The 27,114-nt window shown below is 34.9% G+C and overlaps 1 protein-coding gene across 1 annotated transcript; it reads left to right on the plus strand.

Annotated features, from left to right (window-relative positions):
* On the plus strand, positions 1-27,114 carry LOC128670904 (netrin receptor unc-5-like). The gene is made up of 10 exons (XM_053746922.2): positions 1-356; positions 5,374-5,826; positions 16,303-16,481; positions 18,319-18,397; positions 21,386-21,556; positions 22,213-22,356; positions 22,836-22,970; positions 24,287-24,410; positions 24,756-24,871; positions 25,643-27,114. The coding sequence occupies exons 1-10, from the start codon at positions 284-286 to the stop codon at positions 25,801-25,803; spliced, it is 1,635 nt and encodes a 544-aa protein (XP_053602897.1). The 5' UTR covers positions 1-283; the 3' UTR covers positions 25,804-27,114.

Raw genomic sequence — 27,114 nt, forward strand, 5'->3', positions numbered from 1 at the left:
AGTATGACGAGAACGTCGGCATAGCGTGCACGCGTCCCGGCGTTTCATTCATTCGAACCACGTGTCGATCGTAATTCGAATTATAAAAACAAAATCTTCTATTTCCAAATTCAATCTTGACGGTTATTAAAAAGAAATTGATTTAAATCAGTGATTAGTATTTAGAATGCTTTGGAAACCGGTTTTTAAAATTAAATTTGTTTTTCATAAAATGTGTTGATAAAAGTGGACAGTGTCTGTGAATTAATTTGAGTTTTAATGGTTATTCAGTGACTTTACAGTAATGTTTTTAGATAAATACGCCTTTAGGATTTTGGTGGTGTTGATTATGTCTATTGGATACGTTAAAAATGGAGGTAAGTAATCAATATATTTTGTTATCCGAATAAAAAAAATCTTTAATCAACCAACCAAACAAATGTTAAATTTAAAGAAATTTTAGTTGAAGTCTAAAACCAATTCCGATAAGATATTCAATTCCTTTACAATACAATTATATAAATTTATTTTTAAATGATATTTCACTTATTAATTCCATATAGGTTTTAGTTATAACAAAATAGCTAAAACTATCTCGGGAAAGACGGGAATATCAAAACGACTTCCTGTAGAGACGCTAATCTTGACACCAGCAAATTACCCCGGCTCTAAACAAGGGCTTCGAAGGCCCTACATGGATCAGGGTAAATTTCGAAAGCTTCTGTTAAGATTTATCTAAGTATATTTGTGTATTCTCTGTCTACAAACTATACAGAGTATTTTTAAAAAATATTTTTTTTAATAATAGAAATTTTCTGTTTCTATATAGTATTGTAAAGAAATATTCGAAACTAAAACTAAATTAACACTCAGTTAGTAATACTTTATATCAAAATCAAATCATTTATTCAGAAATTAGGCCTTTACAGGCACGTCATATTCTAATTTAAAGGATATTTACCGAAGCTACAAACTACTAGCATTTCGGTACGACCACTGCTGAGAATAAATGCCGAAAGAAACTCATTCAAACAGTGTTGGTCCCTGTTATGCCAGAAGGGCTTACCATTTTTTAAATATAAATCTATGTATAATTTTTTATCAGTAATATAACAATGTAAGTACACAATAAAGTACATGGTCAAAAGGTATACTGAAACATATTATGATTGTAATCAAATGCAGATGAAAAAAAAATCTGTGGATTTGTCAATCTGTTTATACATATTTGTCGTTTCTCCGTAATGCAAAGAATTTTAAACTTGGTATTTAGTAGCTGACCATCTGCTTCTTTTGTAATTTAAAATTTACAGTACTTTTCGTTTGAAAGATCAATATAACAAAGAAGTAATTTAATATCTCTACAACAAACTACGTATGGCTGTTAAAATTAATAAACAAAGATTAGACTGTATAAAAAATATTTATACTATAAACACCTATAATCTTGTCTCTAGAAATAATGAGCTGTATTATGAGGTTAACAGACTGAATATGGCTATATATATATATAGACTGAATATAATATATCTTTCAAAAATTTACTGTATCATGAACATGGGTAAATTGATCTTTAAAAAATGATATTCACTTTTATTAATATAAAACTATGCGACGTGTGCTCAGATTCTCGATATGGAGTTTTGATGCATGTCAACGCACGTCACTGTCACAGATTAAATAATACCCCCAGTACAGTCACTGTCAAAATATATGGAAAACAACGCAGCACAACGGAATCGCAACGTAGCAATGGGGCATGGCTCTTCATTGGCATGTTACGTGTCTATACGAAGCGATGCAACGCGATGCTCCGCGTGATTATAAATATATAATCCACAATTATGTATTTATGTACTTGTAGAAATTTGTTGATACATCGGTTCGTCCTATCTTTCTGCTTCTCAAACTGTGCGTTATCACATAATTAAATCTTCAACACACAAGATAAAATTATCTTTAATTTTTTTTTTAAGTTGTAGGTAGGGAATCTTTCTCTTATCCGAGCATTTTCCCGGTTTCTTCTTCAGCCGTTGAGCGTTTGAGCCTAGGGTAGAAGAGCGAATGCTTTTAGCATAGCATCGCCTTTTGTATCCTAGCTAATATTATAAATGCATAAGTAAGTTTGTTTGTTACCTCTTGACGTTCATTTACTCAACCAAATCTTCTTGAAATTTTGCATTCATATAGTTTGAAGTACGGACATAGTGTATACTATGTCCGTACTTTATACTTTCATCCCGGAAAAATAACTGCTCCCGTGGGATATCACGCGGGCGAAGCCGCTGGCAAAACCTAGTAAGTAAATAAAGTTCGAATAAACAAAAAAATGTCCGGGCAAAAAGTCAATTTTCCCAGGCAGTTTGCCCACGGCTCCGTGAGAGTTATCTGTTATCAAAACACGGTCGTTATTTGCAGCTTTGGTGCTAACGAAATCATAACCAGTAATTTACTGGCACTTTATCATGTAATATCTAAGTACACCTAAATTACATCGCCTTTCACAATATCCAGGCTGTATGGCCAGATAACATTTAGACTAAAGTAACAGCTTTTAAAATGGCAATAAATGTTTCTGTTTCAAAGTAATTTTGTGTCTATTGATTGTGTGTCAAAGACAGATAGAATATCAGTGTTTATGTGTCAAAAATGGAAGGAATGATCTGTCTTGGTTTTTGCTTGATTCCATTATATGTGTCTTAAAAATCTGAAGAGATTAATTCAGGATCGGCAACGCACTTGATACCCATGGTGTTATCCCGGCTCCACACTGTCGACTAATAGTTTGCCAAACTTTGGCGAATTCGGTATACATTGCCTAGTTTTTAATTATGGTAAATAAAAGCACGCCTACTACCTACGCAATGTTCACGTATTCGCGTCGGCATGTGTCCGAGTTCGGCGACAGTGTGGAGCTGGTATTACAGGGGTTTACAGGCGATCACTCAACATCACTTGTATTGCTTATTTAGAGGTTAACAAAACAAGGTGTTAATACAAAAAATAATTTTTACAACAAACTTTTATCGTTTCGTCGGAGAGGTCTTGTTGCATTCAACTTGTGTTAAAAATCATGTTCGTGAAGTAAACCGTTGAGGAGTTCTCTCGTTGGGAGCTGGGCGCACTTCAGGTTATGCTGTAATAATGCATTGTCATGGAAACTGATGCGACATGCGGTAAAAATTTCAACGCTAAGCGGAATTAAGTGAAGTTTAACTTGCAAGATTTGATTGCAGATAAAATATCGGGTCAGCTGCAGTAATAAAAATAAAAGTTGAAAAGTAAGACTGCTCTATGTTTTAAATATTTACATATTTTCCAAGTCGTTATCAAAACGAAACATCTAGGTACTACTATGTAAACAAGTCCCATAGCATCCGTTTCTAAACGACACGTTTAAAGCAATTCCAATAATTTCATTGAAGCGGAACGGTGTAACAAACGAACGATCATTATCGTACCTCCCGATTTCGAGTATTCTAGCACCTGTTACTTACCCGACTGTGAAAGAAGGGTAATGTTTTTATTGTTGTATTCCTTTATCTTCTCATTTGTTAAAAAAAATAAATCTTTTTGTGTATAGACCGAAACCTGCGGACCCATTGACTTGTTTTTATATTACTGAGCTAGTAAACAGACATGCATTCCGCTTGATGGGAAGTGGTCACTGCAACCTATTAATGCCCGCAATATCAGATTTTAACGCTATCTGTTCAATTTGTTCACACAGGCCAACAGATGCTTTATCAGCAAGCGATGATACAGATCCAAAATATTCCAAGGGCCATTGCAAAAGGTGTTAGAGAGAATAAACCTCCCGATCAATACCCTGGTAGTCCCCAGTTCCAGTTAGAACCAATTAAGAGTTCGACAACTTAAGTTAAATAGTACGTACAACCCTGTTTGTCAATTAACTTTGTGAGTTTTAGTCGAGTCCTTGCGAATTCTCTGTCTGGCTCTTGGATGGGTCCTTTCTTTTGTTTTTATTTTATTTTTGTTGTTTGGCCAGTGTTTTACTTTTGTTTTGTTTATTTTAGAAACTATGACAAGACCTGAATGATATATCTAAAAGTACATTCACGTTTTACAATTTTCCTTGTAATATTTACGTCTGACAAAACATTACATGTTCACGTGAAGCGTTAAAAAAGAGTTGTAGTGAAATTATAATTATAAAAATCCTTAAAATGCTAACTTTATAAATTCCACAGGTATAGGGTACCTGTGGAATTTATAAAGATACGAGTAGCATTCACGAATAAACATACAAAATTTTTGTTTCAGAGATTTGCGTGCTAATAAAATGAAAATGATTTATTAGACAAGCATCTATTCAGACAAATCAAGACCACATGTCGTTACATATATCTGGATAAATAATTCATAAATTGATAAATTAATTAAACAAATAATTAACTCGTATGCAGCATACGAGTAGCTATAAATAAATAATAATAAATATATTAGGACAAATCACACAGATTGAGCTAGCCCCAAAGTAAGTTCGAGACTTGTGTCATGGGATACTAACTCAACGATACTATATTTTATAACAAATACATATATAGATAAACATTCCAGACCCGGATCAATCAGAAAAAGATCATTTCATAGTAGCTATATTCGTTATTAAGTAAAAACGATGAAATAATACAAAAAAGGATATACCAAAACGGTGCATCCAGACGTCCAGGTAGATTGCGTTAGGGGCTTGGGATTCGTAGATTTTTTGTTGCTAAAACAGATTGTTATGGGCGTTATAATGTTATGTGTAGAGCGCCGGCTAACTGATAATAAATAATTTTGTTGGATGTTCGTATTGCCGACGATCTCTTTTAATAAAAACGGTTGCTATTATCGATGTGGTTTGTACGTTGAAAGGAAGATCATTCGTTTATAATTTGTTTTAAATAAACACGAATATGAGATATTTAAGCCGTGAAATCAAAGAGTAAAGATGACGAATTTCATATAGTATTACGTTTAAAATAACTCAGTTGGTAATCCAATAAATAGAATGCAAGAATGAAACAATGTTCGCATTTGTGAAGAAAAAAGTATTTCTTCATGGCCAGGCTTATTTTATTTTTATTATTATATTATTTATTACCAACTTAAAATGCATATGGGTGTTTAAAGAACCAAATAGGTATAATAATTAAATACTTTAATTGATCATTTTTATTAATCCGTGACGTCACGATATACTACTGGCATATATGCTCCATATAACATTTTGTTTTTGGCATTAGAAAAAATATCTGATTCAACTATTTGGAAAGTAACTAATTATAAGAACACAAAAAGTAAAATCCTCTGTCACTGGGATAGATAAGTTAGCTACCTACTCGATTGTTACACTATATCAAAAACTAAAACCCTTATATTTTTCAGATGCAGAACATACAACAGAAAAAGAGACAAGGCCAGAATACATACATCCAGACGACCTCCTGACATTTGATCCTTACCTCTCAGACTTCAAACAAGAAGTAGAAGAGGACGACTACATCCCAATACCAGAAAACGATGAAACGATTGACGGCCTACCAATATTCTTACTAGAACCAAAGAACTCTTATGTTATCAAAACAAAACCTGCAACTTTACTATGCAGAGCAGCTAATGCTTTGCAAGTATTCTTCAAATGTAATGATGTACGAACAGACAAAACTGAGCAGTTCGAACATGTGGATCCACAGAATGGAGTAAGAGTGGTTGAAGCTGAACTGAATGTAACTAGAAATGAGCTAGAAGCGTATTTTGGTGGGAAATATAGCTGTGAATGCTTTGCGTGGAACAGCAAAGGAAAGATTCGGAGCCAAGCTGTGTATATTGAATATGCCTGTAAGTATTTACATTATTAATATTTCCATGCTTAATATAAATTTGAAAGTCTAAATAAGCAGATTTTGAATAATTTGATATGTAAATTTTAAAGATCCGATATCGAACTATATTTTTATCAAAGAGCTGAAATGGGGACTGAAAGTTGAAATAAAAATGTATATAATATACTTTTACGCCACGGAGCTCCGAATTACCCAACTCCGAATGTAAGGTTCACCACTCCTCGTTTCGTCCTTGCTTGGTTCTACGAATTAATTCTTTGCCAAAGAATGATTCGCCGAAAAAATCGTTCACCGAGCCTCGCTAAACAGCTGTTATAAGTCGCATATAAGTACCTGATTTGCCATAACGATTACCATTTAGAGATAGTAGCTTTATTATGCACTAGTGAACAGACAACTAGTGTGCAGGTTCTTATGTTGTTTTTCTTCACCGCACCGGAAGCCAAAGCGATGGTGTGACTGTTTATGAGTCTGATTGATCCACTTGAAATCCAGATTTGAAAATTTTTTTTTCTCCACTATCTAGTACACTGATAGACATTTTGTTAACAACGTGTGAAACCAATTAAGATTGTGAGAGACTTATGTTTGAACTAAGCAGAGCTTGTATCTCAGTACTCCCGACTAGCTATACACAGCATAGGATTAAAACACCATTTTATATTAAAAATATGTGATATTCGTACTAATGGTGTGTCTACTACGGATGCCGAAGATCGAGGGAAGAGAAGAAGAAAAGGCAGGAAAGGGGACCTTGCAAGGGGCATCGACTCTCAGCGGTGGCGGAAAAACGTTCAGATAGAGAGAAGGTACAACCTGATTCAAACTGAAGGACCATTAGTACGATCAAGAAAATAGCACCTTTGTTCTTAATTTCATTTTCACTATCCATTTATGTTAATACATTTTTTTATTGATCAGTGTAATTAGGTATATAATTTGTTCTAAATGTTTTTACAAAACAAAATATGACACTAAACGTAAGTTTAGCTTCGGCGATGGATGGCAGTAACTCAATCAAAACGATCATCAGTATTTTGTGTTTTACCTCTACCATAAAGTTATACCTCAGAAAATACAGAATAGAATACCTCACCATAACGTTACGGTGACGATGAATATGTAAATTTTATCATTAGGGGACCAGCCCCTACGTTAGCGGTTCATATTGGTATTTTGGACTGGGGCGAGTACAGGAATGATGAAAACCAGTAGCAGTGTATTTAATGTTATCGAGATCCTATCTATTGGTATACCATTTAAAAGTCAATAATCATGGTACAGAATGGATCATGATACAGAATGAAACCATGATCATGTGAGAAAGAGATGTTGAGACAGATGCTGATTCGAGTGGATTTTTAGTGGAAATAATGAGATGAAAAAAAGAACTCGTACGATAATCTAATCCTCAGCTCTGCACAACAAGGACAATGTACTCGTATCTATCACGGACTGCTACACAGGAGATCTCGGGTTCGATCCTCGGTCAGATCTAGATGGAAAATGATCTTTTTCAGATTTATCTGGTTCTTGGATATTTATCTCACTCCGGAACGATAAGCCTACTTTCCCGTTAGTTCTATTTTGTTTGAATGTTTTCTACTATCTTAAACTATTTAATATATTATTATGATTGCCATAGCGGTTCAGAGAGTTAATGCTGCCAGCCTTCTTATACCCAGAATCTCTTTGTTATTTATAATTATAAATTTGTATTTAATATATAAACATATTTATTTATCTACTTTCTGAAAGTAACCCAATGTGAACATCGTTGTCAGTTTCATTACATATAGGTATACATTTAATTATAACAGTGCGTTAATTAAGAGAACCGTTTTCTATCTCGACGCTAGTGACAAGGTTAGGGTAGTAGGGTGACTATAAATAATGATTTGACCCAATTTTCGTAACGTTTTGTTGGTCAAATTTGTAACCAAAACACAGTTTTAGGGGGACAAATGAAACGGTTTGAATGGCATGTAACTGTTGTTTGTAACTTAGATTTTAAAGTGATAAAGGCCTAAATTCAGAAGTACGAACTTTACTATTATTTATTTAGTATTTCAGAAATAAATCAATCCATTAATTTGATGAAAATTGGTTTGTTTTCTAATAGTATTCTAGTAATAAATACCCGTATTTTAGATTTGTAAGAGCTTCTAGACATTTCATTCTATTATAGTTTTTATTTTTTGATAAATAAACGAATATGTCAGTCAACACGGAAAATGAATTATTCCATTCTCACCTGGGTTTTGTATCTTTATTTCTATATTTTATTTATACATATATACCTATATGAATATACTATATATTTTGTAGTAAATAGTGATCCACAAGAAGTCCCTTTCAGGATCAGTTCTTATGAATCTGTGGCCCACATTGTTATTGCTAAAACGTCTACAATTTCTAACAAATCTAGTATATAATATAGTACTTACATATAATGACAATACACGTCAATGTATGAATATTAAAGGGTTCAAATAAAGAGTTGGCGCCACGGCGCCGCCCATACAGGTTTTAATTCACCTTTAATTAAAATGTTTACGGCTTATTGTCCTTTCACCCTTTATGGTTATCATCCAAAGCTATGTAGAAATTCAATTGTAGGCTATTTTTGTCGTTATTAATTATTAATGGTTGTGTTTTTGTGTCTGTACTTTCTTGTAACATATACATATATAGATAAACATCCAAAACCCAGGCCAACCAGAAAAAGATCATCATGACCCGACTGGGGTCGAACCCGAGACCTCTCGGTTCAATGGCAAGAACTTTACCACTGCGCCACCGAGGTCGTCATGAAACTCATAATAAATTAAATTTTGTCATTAATTATAGACTTTTGATGTCGAAAATATGTTTTCCTTTTACTTTTGCTGTAGTCGGTAAATAATAGCTTATGATTTGGTGTAGTGTATATATTTTAAGATTTCTCTGTCATATCCGCATATTCCCAGTTGCTTTCAGGTGTTATACTGTGGTTCAGGGCTGTGGGAAGGGTCAGAAAACAAAGTTGAAATTAAAATGCCGCACTCACAGCCGCTGCCTGCCTGACACCAATTCTGTATGAGAGTGCTATTGTTACCTATCCTACCTTAAGTCGCCTCGTACGACCTCTACATCATGACCCGACCGGGAGTTTAGGGACCACTCCATTCTATTCTAAGGCGGGACCACACGCCACATAATTTTGTAGTAAATGTTTCTCAGTATGCTTCAATGGATAGGTGTGTCAATGCATGATACTAATTAAAACATTTTATATTCCAACGGATGAAAGTATATAAGGACTTAATAGCACCAATAAATTTATAAGGTACCTGTCCATTTAATTACCTATAAAATAAAGGGCAGTATCCTTAAGAGGTTTATTAATGGAGTTGTTGTGAGTCGATTATAATGACGATATTATACATCTGATCGGAATTATCGACTCGCATGAAATTTGTAATTAAAAAGTCTTAATTCGATAGTTTATATGCTAATTGCAGTTAAAAGGCAGGTTTTATTGTTGATTGCTTTGTTTTTGATGTTTCAATAATACAATTTTCATAAATAAATTTAAATAACATTTGATTAGAGGAGGGTTAACGTCAGGCGTGGTTGTAAAATCGTAGCCATATCTTCAAAATTTTAAGGCGCTTTGTCGCACTTGCTCCACCACTTTTTAAATATTATTTTTCATTTATCAGGGAAAAACAAAAATATGTTTTAACAGATTATTCCACACTATGTAAATATTTTAATAGAAAGTATTATAGGTTGTCACAATTTGGTCACAATTGACTAAACTTTTGGTTTTGGTGGCCATTATGTGCTCATATATCGTGAAATTATGATGGCGGCGCTAGTGTGGCACAAAGCATCTTATGTTAATTTTTTACGCTGACCCCGGGCTTGGGCGCATCACAGCCCCGAACTTTACCGGGAACGAGATTTTTGTAAGTAGTTTAATTTCTTTAGGCTTCACATATATTCTCATTAGAGGACAATTAAGGAATGCTGAAAACAGGAAGTGTCTAAATATGTGCGCATGCGACCAAAATGGCGGCGGACAATTAACGGGCTCCATTATCTAAAATAGCGCCCCTTGTACGCACGTTGGTATTGTTTAAAAGGGGAAGATACAAAATAAATGTCTTTTAAGAAAATATTAAAAATTCGTGCGTCTAAACCCATTTCTATGGTTCGTACGTAGGTAAATTTATTCATTCAAAAAAAAAATGTTTTGGCGTCTAATTAGTCCCATAAAGACCTTCTAAAAATATGTTTCTTTAATATCTCCTTTGTACAGACATAGTTTACTTACAGTTTTATTATATGTATAGATAACCTTTTCATATATTCGATTATTGCAAACATAACGTATACTAAAGCCAACTAGAATCTACAAATTGTGGGAACGATAAATATGCAATTGAAATCACATATTCATCAGGTAGACAATAATAAATTGCAATTTAATTTTAATTTATTTCCAGTCGAAAATAAGCGAACATTTTATTGCGTTCCGATTTTGCTTTACGTTTTGTCCTAAAGAGAAAATGTATTGCATTTTATCCCTGCGGCGGCTATTATTAAATTCTCTCGCGTCACTTTAATTGGAAACGAAAATACAAGCGACATGCGTATTGGAAACAATTAAATTGTTTAAAATAGCACCCCACGCGGAGTGACAACGCGACTGAAGACAGGACCTGCATGGGAGACAACACGCTTTGTAAGCAAGCTTGTGTAGGGTGACCAAGCATTTATTATAAATTTCAGGCAATTTTCAGGGGCCCAAAATATTGTTTCGAACGATTTAAACTAACTTTCTTCTGATTTATCTAACCTAGGATGACCAAGAAAAATCTATAAAAAATCTAACAATTTAGCATAGGGAAATGAATTAAATAAAATTGACTTTAAGATTTGTAATATTGTTAAACTTTTTATTGGTCTTTAATAAATAAATAATATGAATAATAATAATATCAACGAACGAACGGAAGATACGTAGGGCGTGAATGATGTCTTCCCATGAATCGTGGTGACTGCCACAAAATTACAACGTTACTCTCGTCGTGCAAGTTATTCAATATGAACAAAGTTAAAATAGTCACCCTATCTTTGAAATCCACACTTCTATACTATTATCACAACTTTGAAAGTGTGTTCGTTTGTTCTTCTTTCACGTCAAAACGGAGTATTGAATTGAAGTGGTTTTTGGTGTGGAGATTGTTGAAGAGTTTTGATTTGCTAGCGAAATATGTGACATAAATCGTCATACTGTTTATCGAGTTTATTTATTTAACTATATTCTAAACACGTGTAAAATTCTGATTTAAAACTTAGCCTGAGCCCTTTTCTATCAGTCAATAAATCAATCAATCAGTAGCGCGGAGAGAAAATTTCTAATAAATTTAATTTAATAATCGCTAAAAGAAATCTAAACTCGAGCAGTCAATATAAATAAACAGATCATGATACCTCTACCCGTTTCTCAGAAAAAGGATCTTGACATACAGACATACAAACGGACACGAAGTAATCCTATAAAAGATTTAAAAGCAAGGTATCTTAAAAATACAGCACACTGCATAAAAAAAAACAAATAATGTTTTATTATGTATGTACTGGCAATACCGAAGAATATTACTGGCAACTAAGCCGCAAGCAAAAACTACTTACCTAAGGCGTTACAGATAATGTAGCCTATCAATTGAATGCATTCCTGTTACGCTCAATAGTTTGCAGATGCGCCGTGATACGATCAGATGATGTTGAGATATTGGCATTGCACTAATTGAAAACATACCCAAGGCAATGAACTGCGAATCAACGTACTCGATTAAACTAGATATCAATCATTAAATTTAGATGGTCTTGCATTAGAAGTTATTTATAGTTTATTTTTATTACTCATTTTCAGTCTTCATCTTCGTCTTCTCCCATTTTATTTGGTCGGGTCTTCTCGTACATACGCGTCAGAGATGTCTACTCAGTTCATGCGCCAGAGATGTCTACTCAGTTCATGCGCCAGAGATGTCTACTCAGTTCATGCGCCAGAGATGTCTACTCAGTTCATGCGCCAGAGATGTCTACTCAGTTCATGCGCCAGAGATGTCTACTCAGTTCATGCGCCAGAGATGTCTACTCAGTTCATGCGCCAGAGATGTCTACTCAGTTCATGCGCCAGAGATGTCTACTCAGTTCATGCGCCAGAGATGTCTACTCAGTTCATGCGTCAGAGATGTCTACTCAGTTCATGCGCCAGAGATGTCTACTCAGTTCATGCGCCAGAGATGTCTACTCAGTTCATGCGCCAGAGATGTCTTCTCAGTTCATGCGCCAGAGATGTCTACTCAGTTCATGCGCCAGAGATGTCTACTCAGTTCATGCGCCAGAGATGTCTTCTCAGTTCATGCGCCAGAGATGTCTACTCAGTTCATGCGCCAGAGATGTCTACTCAGTTCATGCGCCAGAGATGTCTTCTCAGTTCATGCGCCAGAGATGTCTACTCAGTTCATGCGCCAGAGATGTCTACTCAGTTCATGCGCCAGAGATGTCTTCTCAGTTCATGCGCCAGAGATGTCTACTCAGTTCATGCGCCAGAGATGTCTACTCAGTTCATGCGCCAGAGATGTCTACTCAGTTCATGCGCCAGAGATGTCTACTCAGTTCATGCGCCAGAGATGTCTACTCAGTTCATGCGCCAGAGATGTCTACTCAGTTCATGCGCCAGAGATGTCTACTCAGTTCATGCGCCAGAGATGTCTACTCAGTTCATGCGCCAGAGATGTCTACTCAGTTCATGCGCCAGAGATGTCTACTCAGTTCATGCGCCAGAGATGTCTACTCAGTTCATGCGCCAGAGATGTCTACTCAGTTCATGCGCCAGAGATGTCTACTCAGTTCATGCGCCAGAGATGTCTACTCAGTTCATGCGCCAGAGATGTCTACTCAGTTCATGCGCCAGAGATGTCTTCTCAGTTCATGCGCCAGAGATGTCTACTCAGTTCATGCGCCAGAGATGTCTACTCAGTTCATGCGCCAGAGATGTCTTCTCAGTTCATGCGCCAGAGATGTCTACTCAGTTCATGCGTCAGAGATGTCTACTCAGTTCATGCGCCAGAGATGTCTACTCAGTTCATGCGCCAGATATGTCTTCTCAGTTCATGCGCCAGAGATGTCTACTCAGTTCATGCGCCAGAGATGTCTACTCAGTTCATGCGCCAGAGATGTCTACTCAGTTCATGCGCCAGAGATGTCTTCTCAGTTCATGCGCCAGAGATGTCTACTCAGTTCATGCGCCAGAGATGTCTACTCAGTTCATGCGCCAGAGATGTCTTCTCAGTTCATGCGCCAGAGATGTCTACTCAGTTCATGCGTCAGAGATGTCTACTCAGTTCATGCGCCAGAGATGTCTACTCAGTTCATGCGCCAGAGATGTCTACTCAGTTCATGCGTCAGAGATGTCTACTCAGTTCATGCGCCAGAGATGTCTACTCAGTTCATGCGCCAGAGATGTCTACTCAGTTCATGCGCCAGAGATGTCTACTCAGTTCATGCGCCAGAGATGTCTACTCAGTTCATGCGCCAGAGATGTCTACTCAGTTCATGCGCCAGAGATGTCTACTCAGTTCATGCGCCAGAGATGTCTTCTCAGTTCATGCGCCAGAGATGTCTACTCAGTTCATGCGCCAGAGATGTCTACTCAGTTCATGCGCCAGAGATGTCTTCTCAGTTCATGCGCCAGAGATGTCTACTCAGTTCATGCGCCAGAGATGTCTACTCAGTTCATGCGCCAGAGATGTCTTCTCAGTTCATGCGCCAGAGATGTCTACTCAGTTCATGCGCCAGAGATGTCTACTCAGTTCATGCGTCAGAGATGTCTACTCAGTTCATGCGCCAGAGATGTCTTCTCAGTTCATGCGCCAGAGATGTCTACTTAGTTTATTAATCTCAAGGGACAAAAAAAATCATGTCAACGCTATTGAACGGAACCGAACCGAGTTGTAATGGAGTTCCCTCATTGGGAGTCGATCATAAGTGTACACAATCTGGTCACGCTTATAATAATAACAATAATGTATTCATGGAAACTAACAAAAATTTCAACTCTGTAGGACAAGCGGAAGTAGGTAAACATTGACTTACAAGATTTTAAAATCTTTATTTTAAACATAGAATATATGAATGGAAACATGATGTTTTATGAAATGAAAATTTAAATATACTACTTATTAAAAATACTTGCAAGATTTGATAGCAAACAAACATTGGGACAATATATACAAAAATATTGAAGTAACACAGGTAAACAATACAATTCTAATTTGAAACAATATTTTAAATCTTTATTTTTTTGTAAGCGGCCAATATTATAAATGTGCATGCAATATACAGAAATTTAAAAAAAGAAAAAATTAAACAAGCTTATATATTTCTGAACAAGTATACAGTTGTACACCGACCACCACTCAACAATCTACATATTTAGTACGGGTGATCCTCTATAAGACCACACTAAATTGACCACACATATATTTTTTCTGGCCATTATTTATTAGTACAGTCGGATGATATGTAATAATGATTATATGACTCTAACGTATAGGTTAAAAAAATATTTTTCTCGACTACTGTATTTACAAAAATGTGCGGTTAAAGAGTATCAGTTTTTCTTTCGAAGTATGCTATCTTTTCTTAACAACCACTAAGCTGGATTATAACATTATCCTTCAACGAAAGCAAATGTTGATGGAAGAAGAGGTCCTCTTTTGCGTCGACGCATGTCATTGTTCAAAAACATCGGAACGGCACAGCGGTGCATTGACGCAACGAAGAACGATGGTGAACTGTGAATGCAAAATAAATATTTTTGAGCTAAACTATTTGACCATACGTGTGGTCAACTCCGTGTGGTCTCATAGTGAATAACCCTTCTGGGCTTCTATCGTTGCACCGGCATGACGTGGCTAATGCAAAATGCAAGGATGGTTCACGTCAGTTTTGCAGCTATTCTTGAATGCATTCGTCATAATACTGCCTTTTGTTTGTTGCTTCAGAAGTGGGATAGCCGTTTCTGGTTAGCAGTTGGTGGTATCATCTTGTAGTCTAGTTATCTGTGTTATAAAACAAATGTTTATTGGTTTATCTACTGTGATAAAAGTCTAATCATTTATTCAAAAATTAGACCTTCAGAGGATTTTTTCACGACAAATTTTATATTATACATTAATTTCTCAAAAAGCCACAAACTACTGGCATTTCGTAACGACCGCTGCTGAGAACAAATACTGAAAGGTACTCATTTAAACTGTGTTTGTCCCTATCATACTAGAAGGGCATTACTATTATTGCTAATTATATATTTAATTCAGAATTTTAGTTCCATCCCACTGACAGTCTGTTCCTATATATGCTTAAATCTATAAAAGTACGCAACGGATTTCGATGCGAGTTTTTTAAATAGATAGAGTGATTCAAGAGGAAGGTATAGATATGTAATTTATAACGCTAGTTATATAAATTTCAACAAACATACAGCTTTAAATAATACCAGAAGAAATTAACATGAAATTGACGTAAATTCTACGGCGGAAAATAGCAAAACTTTTTCGCAATTCGAGAAAGATCATCAATTTTTATCTCCAAATATCTTCTGGCCAACGATCGTAACTCCAGATCGGTTTCAGCTTTAGGTTTAAAAATATCGTAATTTTAACTATCCACCCCTCCCTCCATCCCCTAGGGGTGCTATTACAGACAGGAAGTACATCCGACCGTTAACTGGGGGTTTTCGCTGTTTGATAAATTATGCTTACTGCTTTTATTCGGCATGTTTTGGGGGTGGGTGGAGTGTAGACTTATTGTAGATGCGGGGATAGTTATGGTGCGAATGATGAATTGATAAATTTGGTGTTCTTTAATATTTTTAGTGGATCATTACAATATACCCCATATTGTAATGATCCACTAAAAATATAAAGTTTTGGCCTAGATTTCGTTGGATAGAACGACAGATCATATGCTCAGAGTTCAATAAAATAAAAGTTCACTATTAGCTATTAAGCTACAGGTGTTATTTAAACGCAAACTATTTGTATTTTGGCCAGCAAAAAATATATTTGGTTAGAAGAAATATTGTAATAATTGATCGGCATGTGTTATGGTCACCAAAAAAATCTTCCTGCCCAAATAATTATTTTGCCGGCCTGCTTATTGAAATTGTTGGTCATTATCACGGTTTATTGCGGAACAAAAATTGCCGCCTGATTTTTTTTTTTGTTTACCAAATCATTATTTGCTGGCAAAATAAATATAAGGCTGACTTTTTTTTGTTTACCAAATATTAAGATGGCAGACCAAATAATTAATTCCCTAAAGCTATTACGTGAAGCCCCGGGCAACATCTAGTCCTATAATATAATAAAAATATATGAAAATTAATGTAAAATATTTTTATCACTAGATATAAAGAAGCAGTTCGCCTACCAGCCTCAGTCCACAACAGTAGAAGCGGGTCGAGGGGCGGGCTTCCGATGCAAGCCTCCGCCCGCGGCTCCGCCTGCCACCATCAAGTGGACCAGAAACGGAGTTGTACTAGAGGCTACTGACGAAGCTCTAGTATTGCCTAGAGTCGACTTACAGGTAAATATTTTAAGATTTATTTTTTTTAATGTTTTTTTTTTTAAAAGTATGTTTCGGTTATCGTATCCTATTAGTTAACATTGCCAACTGTAGAAGTCAGTTTTCGATGTTAGCTTAAGTTTTTTTACAAAAATTTAATTTTTGAAATTGGCAAAACATGGCCGTACAATGAACCATTGACGTCCCACGTTCAGGAACTCCTGGAGCTCCTCGTTGGGAGCCGATCCTGGGATCCGATCTTGCTTATCATAATAATAACTGAAGCGAAGTGGAAAATTTCAACTCTGTAGTATCAGCGAAAGTAGGTAATATTTAACTTGCAAGATTTGATTACCGACAAACAGACACGCATCGGGACAGGAACTAAATAAAAAACTTATAAAATATGTAGATTTTTTGAATAAATCACTCTGTAAAAAACCGGGTTGCACTCCGGGAGCGCCGGCAGAAGTGAAAACTTGAATATTACGTTGTGCACTTTTGCCGTCTTTCGAATTTTCGATCAGGGTCACGCGTGTCCTGACGCGAGTTAAATGTTTTTTACCCATCACAAAAAGCGCACAACGCCGCTAAAGAAGTTTTCACTTCAAAAATAACTGTGCAGACATTACTAATGATACTTAGGATATAAGTAAGAGTGATACAATGACACAGTTTACCAAAGTTTTTACACTGTGTTTTTACACTGTGTGTATCTATTTGCAGCACTTGCCTATAAGAATTCCAATCAACTCCATATTGGTCTAAACATTTTCCAAGAAATATTTTTTATAAAATATTAATTTCCAATCAACGCGGCGGGGCCTCAAAGGATCATTACACACTTATCTTTAATGACTTTAAATTGTGCAACATGGATTACGGATATCAAATTGTTCCAGTAAAATCGCGAGTAAAACTCTGCTTTTACTAAAAAAAATAACTAACAGCGATAGTAAACAAACAACTTAAGCTTAGTGCTTTTCGTTTATTTTATTAATATATCGTTAACTTTATATGTAACCATAAATTTTAAAAATGCGAAATGATTTTGAGTTTATGCAGTTGGCACAAAACTGATAAAAATATAATATTATATAAATATAATAATATAATATAACTATAATATAATATAATATAAATATAATATAACACACATGTTTTTTGCGGCATGATTACCATTTTTTAAATAAAATAATCTTATACCCTTTGTATGTATTTTTGCTTGAGTAAATGAATAATTAAACAATTTATAAACGTACTCGTATCTGCTCGTATTAAGCTGTCGTCTGTACTATCTTTATAATATTTTTATGTATCCTTACGTAAGGGATAAAGTAGAACTCTTTTAGGATTACAATGTTAACCAACCCTCAGGATATTATATCCGTTCTTTTTTAAATAACTTGAAACCAAGACCCATCGCAACCGAGTCTGAAACGGTCTACGAACGTTTCGTCGACAGAATGTTTCGACATCGAAAGTCTCCCAATGCCTCCTATATTCTGTCGGCGAATCGTTCGTAGATGAAGGGTTCTGTCGTTCAAACGCCCGATGTCGAAAAAATTTGTCGACGAAACGTTCGTAGACGTAGCAATTGTCGGAGAACCGATTCAGACTTTTTCAACCTTGTGTCGTGTGTTTCCGTTATTCTCCGTTGTTTTCCATAGGTGGTAATATTAACGTGAGTTGACGTACGCTGAATGTCCATGCAATTTCTGCAAAATAAAATAAAAACAACATAAAAACTTCAAAATAAAAACAACAGAGCGTGAATGAACAATGTGGGCGCACTTTTAGTTAATATAGAAAAGAAAAAAAAACTGGACAAGTGTGATATCGTTATATTTTGTTCCAGGACATGGCAAACTACACTTGTGTGGCTGAGAACATCGCAGGGCGTCGGGAGTCTGATGTGGCAGTTCTCTCTGTATATGGTATGGTGTAATTGAATCTACGATTCGATTTTATGGCATGTAATCGATAAGAGAAAAAACTCCAGAAAATTGTTCATTGAATATTTTCAATTATTAGAGAATATATTGATTATAAAGATTTTATTGATACCTGACACATGTTTCGATAAAATCATGGTTACCTTAATATTGTGAGGAAAATTTTATTATAGTTCAAATTCAAATCATTTATTCAGAAATTAGACCTTCACAGGCACTTTTTCTTGTCAATTTTTATATTTATAGTTATTTCTCACAAGCTACAAACTACTGGCATTTCGGAACGACCACTGCTGAGAAGAAATGCCGAAAGAAACTCATTTGAACAGAGTTGGTCCCTATTATGCCAGAATGGCTTATCATTATTGTTTCTTACAATGTTTTTTTTTTCTTTCTAATAATATATAAAAGGACATAATGTACACAGTCAAAAAAGTTTCATAAAGACTCTAATTATGTACAAAACTTTATCGAAATCCACCCAGTATTTTGCATGATCAAGTAAGAAAATTTTTAATGAACATAAAAATCTCGCATTCATAATATTATAATCCTACTAATATTTATTTATTATAGTAAAAGTTTTGGTTCCTAATAAGCTCGTTCAATTTAGATAAAGTTAATTTATAATATATATTTTATTTACAAAAAGCTTCGTTTCTATAGGTATATTATACATTGTAATAAAGTAAACAACGATACTTTACCGTGAAATTCCAGTAAACGACTTGTTTGAAACGGTCGCTTCCAATTGCGGCAATTTTCTTGTACAATAAACGCACATTCCATTATAACCGTTAATGGAAAGATCGCAAGTCGAGATTGTAGTTTTTAAGACGATCCGGATCTATTGATCGAGTCTGAGATAGTTGGAAGTAATCAGCTAATTGTCGGAGGCGAGGACATAGTTTTATAGTAATGCAGGTCTGATTACAAACGGCTATGTCTGTGTCTAATCGTGAGACAAACGTTGTGATTGGCAGAAAAGGCTATAATTTCTAGTAAATATTTGTTGTGTAGACACTAACAGAAAAATAATCTTATATTGACACATACATGTCATGTCACATATGCTTTAATTAATGAGATGAAAAAAAAAAACCGGAATTTTTTTCATTTCCTTATTTAAATTTCGAAAAATAACCGTTTGTGATAGTTAATATCGTGGCGAGGTTATGGAGAAATCAAATAACATACAGTTTTACAACATATAGTTTTACTGTTTTTAAATAGATATTCTAAAAGACAAAAAATAGATTGTAATTTTAATCTTGAAAATGATGCTACAAGAATATAATGGAATTAAAAAAGAACAACAATTTTACTTACATAATTATACTACAAAGAATATAAAAAGTGTTATTTATTTCACTCTATTTCCAATAATATATTAAATATAATTATTATAATAAAATAACCGTTAGAGAGATTCCGATTTAAACCGTAATTAAGTAGAAATTGTCACATGGCAAACTTAAATCTTTACAATGGCCATAAAAAATGAGCAATTCATTTCTTGAGGCGAACCATGGTCAGCAAAGAGCGCAAATTGATAATGTTATAGGTAATGCAGCCTACACACAGGGTCTGATGCCGACGCCAATCAATTAACATTGCGTACTTTTTACGAGAGCTCTAATTTATAATTATATTACATATTGAAATACCAGCAATGTATGTCGAAACTGACAAACTCTGTGATAGTCAGACTGTGATAGTATATAACCGACACAGGCGAACTCCACAGAAGTACTGTGCTATGCTATGCTGTGCTAAATGAAGCAAGCTTTCGAACAAACAATAAAATTACGTTTGTTAACTATTATTATGTTTATATTGTCAAAGAAAATTCTATTAAATTTCGTTTTTACGCAGTGCTCTGCTCAGCGGGCCGACTTAAATAGAATTTCGTAATTTTTGACAAAAGAAGACATTCTATTAATAAATTTGTCAAATTAAATTGTCAAACTTAGTTTCGTTTAGCAGAGCACAGCACAGCAATCTATCAAGTTGAATAATGAATGAATGAATGAATATATCAGGACAAATCACACAAATTGAGCTAGCCCCAAAGTAAGTTCGAGACTTGTGTTATGGGATACTAACTCAACGATACTATATTTTATAACAAATACATATATAGATAAACATCCAAGACCAAGATCAATCAGAAAAAGATCTTTTTTCATCATGACCCGATCGGGGATCGAACCCGGGACCTCTTGGTTCAGTGGCAAGAACTTTACCACTGCGCCACCGAGGTCGTTTAAGTTCGACCCCAAGAGGAAACAGAACAAAAAGTATGAAACGTTCTGTGTACATTAATATCGTAAAACCGCAGGTGGCTCGTCCGGCAATCACAACTATATGACGGTATATTAATGAGGGAACATTACATTTGATTTTTACAAGCTTCGAACTCCACTTGCAAGTCTGGTTGTCTGATTGTCAATTTGTTTGGTTAACGTCTTGTCTGTATTTAATTGGAATATTACAAGATTTTATTTGTTTATTTGAACGAAAGATTTTGCATATATTTTTTAAAACTTTTGGTCAATTATTTGACGTTATAAAATTAACGATTTCTCAGCACAGAAAAATGTGTCAACTCAAAAAAATATCCCAACAAAAACATTCTGTAAAAACTAGCCAAGTCTCGATAAAGCTGTTTGTTCCTTACTGCGATTTCTTTATTAATAATATTATATAATAGATTTTACGTGACCGTCCATTGAATTTGCGGAGATTAAAGAAAGAAATAAAAAAAAAAAACATTTATTCGGCAAACACATAAAATCCACACATTAAACATTAACACTTAAAGGTAAAGTACAAAAGAGTATCGAATATAGATCGAATACAATATGTAAGCCGAAATGGCGACCAGCTCAGCATGGTGCCGTGGTATCGAGCCAAGGCGCTAATTGAGATGAGAGAAGGAGACAGTACAATCTAGCAAATTGTCCTCAGTAAATGGTGGCTGGTCGTCCTGGACACCATGGCTGGCCTGTCGCTGCGGCTCACAGACTAGTGGTCGCCGTCGGACTCGCTCGTGCACGGAACCAGCACCAGCTAACGGAGGCGCTCCTTGCAGAGGACCTGCTGAACAGACTGACGACGATTGCTTGAGATGTCATAGTGGTAAGTAAATTAATAATATGTAGTTAATACTGTTACTCGTCGTTACATGCATCAGCGTGCAATATTTTGGGAATATTTCACCATTTCGAGAATACATTCGTATTAAAAAAGTTATGGCAAAGTTTTATAATAAATATCAAAAGTAGGTAACGTATATCTTGTTTCAGACGTTAAAAAGTTAGCTAAAAACTAATAAGAGAACAATTACAATTATTAAAAAAATAAAAAGTATTCGATTTGTGAACTAATTTTAACTTAAAATATTTCAGGACTTAATAGTCCTCTGTTTCGACATAAGACATAATTTGGAGGGCTTGTTGGATGTGTCTGTGTGTGTTTGTGGGGTGGACCATGGAATAAGAGTTTTAAGGGAATGGCATGTTTGGTTTCTACATTTTCATAAAGTATCTGATAACCTAAATGTAACATACCAAAAACGTTAAAATTGTGTATCGCAAGTCTTGGATGGGGCTTACTAGCAAATAACTGTAGGTAGATTTATCTAGTGGTTACTTTGTCTGACAGATTGTATAATATGATATTTTATTGGAATATGGTGAAACAGTCCTTTAGTCTATCTCGTCTTCGGTCTGTAGTCGGACTTATCCCATATGAAGGGATCTCTCCCTCCAATAAGAATTGCTTGTTATCACCAGGAGGCACCTGGTCATCTTGGGGAGAATGGTCCGTCTGCAGCGAGGAGTGTGTTCGAGTCAAGAGGAGGACGTGTACTGGCACTTGTTCTGGAGCAACTGCACAGCATGCTTCGTGTGTCGATGGGATGTGCGCGCCTGGAATTAGTAAGTCAATTTGTCGTATTTCCTGACAAATTTAGTGGAGACGTCACACTAAGAAGAAGAGGTCATAACAAAGTTAATTTTTCAAAGGATTTTAGAGGAAACGAAAGTTTCATTATGATTACCACCTTCCCTAACAGCTGCATACAAATGGAGCCATTGGGGTGGCTCAGTTTTGGAAAAAAACTTTGTACCTATTTTCGTTGTCAACTGCCATCGATTGATATTCCGCTACATAAGGCTTTGCTTAATATGTTAGATACTTAAGAAAAGCTTTCACAATCTTTATAGAATAGCTATTATGAGCTGATCCATAGTTATATAAAGATTGTGATTTAGTCAGAATTTTAGCTGAACTAATTTAGTCAGAATCTTCGAATATGTTTGACAAAATGAATTTCCGAAGAAATATAACTGACTTCTTGCTTCTAGCCAAGATACCTATTTGTTTGAGATTTACTATACTAATTTCCTCTTCATAGGAATGTACACAAACAACACAACATTATACGTGGGGATTGGAATCACGATTGCCATGTTGATCGCTGGTGCCGCCATACTGTTCGTCTGGTGCAAGTACAGGAGCGCTAGACCTGGGTATGCTGCCGCTCGAGCAGGTTAGTCCTTTGTTCATAGCATAGACTACCTGAACTCCAAAGAATTATGACAAGGCAGGCGTAAAATGGGTATTTGTATTAGCATGAAAAAGACTAGGTATTTGGGAACTGGGTATTTGTAATAGTATGAAAAAGACTAGGTATTTGGGAACTGGGTATTTGTAATAGCATGAAAAAGACTAGGTATTTGGGAACTGGGTATTTGTAATAGTATGAAAAAGACTAGGTATTTGGGAACTGGGTATTTGTAATAGCATGAAAAAGACTAGGTATTTGGGAACTGGGTATTTGTAATAGCATGAAAAAGACTAGGTATTTGGGAACTGGGTATTTGTAATAGCATGAAAAAGACTAGGTATTTGGGAACTGGGTATTTGTAATAGTATGAAAAAGACTAGGTATTTGGGAACTGGGTATTTGTAATAGCATGAAAAAGACTAGGTATTTGGGAACTGGGTATTTGTAATAGTATGAAAAAGACTAGGTATTTGGGAACTGGGTATTTGTAATAGCATGAAAAAGACTAGGTATTTGGGAACTGGGTATTTGTAATAGCATGAAAAAGACTAGGTATTTGGGAACTGGGTATTTGTAATAGTATGAAAAAGACTAGGTACTTGGGAACTGGGTATTTGTAATAGTATGAAAAAGACTAGGTATTTGGGAACTGGGTATTTGTAATAGTATGAAAAAGACTAGGTACTTGGGAACTGGGTATTTGTAATAGCATGAAAAAGACTAGGTATTTGGGAACTGGGTATTTGTAATAGTATGATAAAGACTAGGTATTTGGGAACTGGGTATTTGTATTAGCATGAAAAAGACTAGGTATTTGGGAACTGGGTATTTGTAATAGTATGAAAAAGACTAGGTATTTGGGAACTGGGTATTTGTAATAGCATGAAAAAGACTAGGTATTTGGGAACTGGGTATTTGTAATAGTATGATAAAGACTAGGTATTTGGGAACTGGGTATTTGTATTAGCATGAAAAAGACTAGGTATTTGGGAACTGGGTATTTGTAATAGTATGATAAAGACTAGGTATTTGGGAACTGGGTATTTGTATTAGCATGAAAAAGACTAGGTATTTGGGAACTGGGTATTTGTATTAGCATGAAAAAGACTAGGTATTTGGGAACTGGTGCATTAATAGACATGTTTGTTTCAGACTTTTAACTCTTGTTCGGTACGTCTGGAATACAGACACATGCCAAAAAAATATACATCAAAAAACTAATTAAATAGAAGCGCGAAAAAGACATAAGCTCATTTCATCCACACTATGTTCAATTTATATCTTTTAATCCCGTGTAGGCATACCGAAGACATACTCAACTCGGGAAAAGGGTAACACTGGACCTGATCTGACTCGAAGCTGCAACCAGTATTGGATGCAAGGACCTGACAACCACTACGACATGCCGCAGTTAAGAGACAGGTATTATTTGTACACAATTAAAAATAAATTGTACATAAAAATACATATGCAAGATTCCATTCGAAAAAAAACTTTGCAAATAGTGCAAACTGTGCAGCTTGTCCAAAGTGAGTAGGCGTAATGAACATTTTTATTGACAGAAATTAAAAAAATATATATTTAACTAAATGGATTTGTTCTACAAGTCACACATGCTTTTAAACTTATTTTTTTAAATAATAATGAGATGTGTGAGTGAGTGGTTAAAAGCACTGTCCCGGACAGACAGGGGCGCGGGTTCAATTCCCGCTCGATTCCAGAACTTTTTAATCTCATTGTTATTTTGAAAAATATATTTATCACCAGTTACGCATCACCTTTCGTGAATCGGAGTCATCACCCGTCATCGGCTGGCAGTAATCATTACGAGATGAAGCCATACAGTCCATCAGCTGACTCAGCGTCTAGCTGCTACACTAATTGTAAGTATTAATTATTTTGACAATTCATGATTCGATACTAGTATGTGCGAAAGTCTGCCACACTTTTGGAATACATACAGATCAAAAATGTTATATTTTTCCCTGTATCAGCTCTTACTCTATTATAAATGCGATAGTTTAGGTAAATATGTTGATTGTTGACTTTCAATTTCTACAATGCTAATGATAGTATTGTAGATTAGTAGTAATATTAATTAGTGTAGACTAGTAATATTATCGTAATATATAGTAGTAATAGATTAGTGTAGACTAGTAATATTATCGATTGTTTAGATCGATTTGTTGCTATCGATAGGCCATCGATAACTTATCAATAATCTATTGCTTTAGTTTCGCCTATCGGCCGTCTATCGGTCTATTTGCAATTATCTCTACAACACATATACCTCATACAAATATTAATCATTGTCAAAAGAGTAGGTATATTATTGCCAAAAGAGAAAATATGCAGAAAATATTAACATACACGCATACCGCATAAACTTTTAGTTTGGGTTGCACCAGTCAAATTTGACGTTAACTTTAACAAGAACAACGCAAAGTACGTCATATTTTTATCTACGGCGCCCAGGTTAAAGTTAACGTCAAAGTTGACTGGTGCAACGCACTCTTTCTGAACAATTCTACTATACGGCGAAAATGGCATCCAATTTGCTATGAATTGAGTTACAAAAGCTGAATATGACCAGAAGTCTAATACTAACAATTCATTAATCAACTTCAACGATTCTAAAAATACCCTCATTACAGCCAGGACAATAACCTCGCGTTCAAGTGAGTGCTCCTCATCGCAAATGGCGGACCTCGTGACGTCATCGCCCATGTCCAAGGTGGACGTGGCGGTGACCCTACCAACTGGACCCCTAGACACGAGCTATAGGGACAAAATCTGTTTGACTATAGTGAAGTGAGGACAAATGGTGCAATGAGGAATAAACTTATCTGGCCGGTAGGGACGTCGCTACTGTTGAATTTAAAAAATAGACGTCATAATGACTTTTGAACGTCTCCCATTTAGGTCGCCGTATCACGTGTCATTATGTGTTTTAACTGTCGTTTTTGAAAATTCGGTTAACGGTTGGCAGTATTTCAGAAGAATTTTAATTTTTTTCAAATTTCATCATAAGTGCTTATTGTGCGAACCGTAAGGCGAGCGCTATAATAAGGCCGAAATTAACATAACACGCTAATATCATATTGTACTATTTATTATTTATGTACAATTAGTTAACTGTAGGTATTAAACCTACAGTTGAAATGCTGTTGTGAGTTAAAAAAATGTGTTAATTTTTTGTGTATCAAAACAGTTTTAGATTCATAGTAGAATAATTTATTTTTACACATTATTCTACTATGTATCAAATGCACACGTTTTTTAAAGACCAACAAACCACTTTGTGAATATGTAGTTATACATTTTTTTTTAGTTTTCCTATTTATTACGTTGTGTCCTTAAGTTTTGTTGTTTGTAGTGCTTTTAATTCGCTTGTTTCATTAACTATTAATTAAAATAACACTTTTTTGACTATTAAGTTTCGTAATATAAATTGTAATATTTTTATGAATTGTATTATTGTCAATGCATTTAAATTTTTGTATAAAGTTCTTGATGCAAGACTGAATGCAATGATTAATCACTGCCAATTAAATTATTACATAAAATATCACAAAAAGACCTCTTCATTAGAATAATAAATAATCAACAAAACTAATAATGTGCTTATCTAAAATCGTTTTGTAAATTAATTCTTAAGTAAATCTTATGAAAATAATTAACAACAAACATATTGTATCTATATCACGTTATTTTCAATACGTAGTGTAAAACAAAATCGCTTCCCACTGTGTCTCTGTATGTATCCTTAGATCTTTGAAACCACAATGGAACAATGGATATTGATGCGCCTTTTTTTAATAGAGTGATTCAAGTGCAAGGTATATGTGAATAATTAATTATGGTTTTACCAAAGCGAAGCCGAGACGAACCACTAGTTATATACTTAAAAAAAAAAAACTTTAAGTATCAGTCTTATTTTTCACGAGAAATATTTGAAGAATTTTTATATAGAGGTCTTTTTATATTTACGTCATTGTATTGATAGATACTTGACAACAAAATAATGACAATCCTGTTGCATAGCTCTTCAGAGGGTTAAATGTAAATATTGTATTTTAATCTGTGATATTTTATATGAAGTAAAAATAAAACGTAATAAACTATC

This window comes from Plodia interpunctella, chromosome 6, assembly GCF_027563975.2.
Source record: "Plodia interpunctella isolate USDA-ARS_2022_Savannah chromosome 6, ilPloInte3.2, whole genome shotgun sequence".
NCBI lineage: Eukaryota > Metazoa > Arthropoda > Insecta > Lepidoptera > Pyralidae > Plodia > Plodia interpunctella.

Coding starts and splice junctions, on each gene's coding strand:
- LOC128670904 (XM_053746922.2), top strand. CDS start 284: ATGTTTTTAGATAAATACGCCTTTAGGATTTTGGTGGTGTTGATTATG. Junction 16,482..18,318: donor TGCCTAGAGTCGACTTACAG/GTAAATATTTTA, acceptor ATTTTGTTCCAG/GACATGGCAAACTACACTTG. Junction 22,357..22,835: donor GATGTGCGCGCCTGGAATTA/GTAAGTCAATTT, acceptor TCCTCTTCATAG/GAATGTACACAAACAACACA.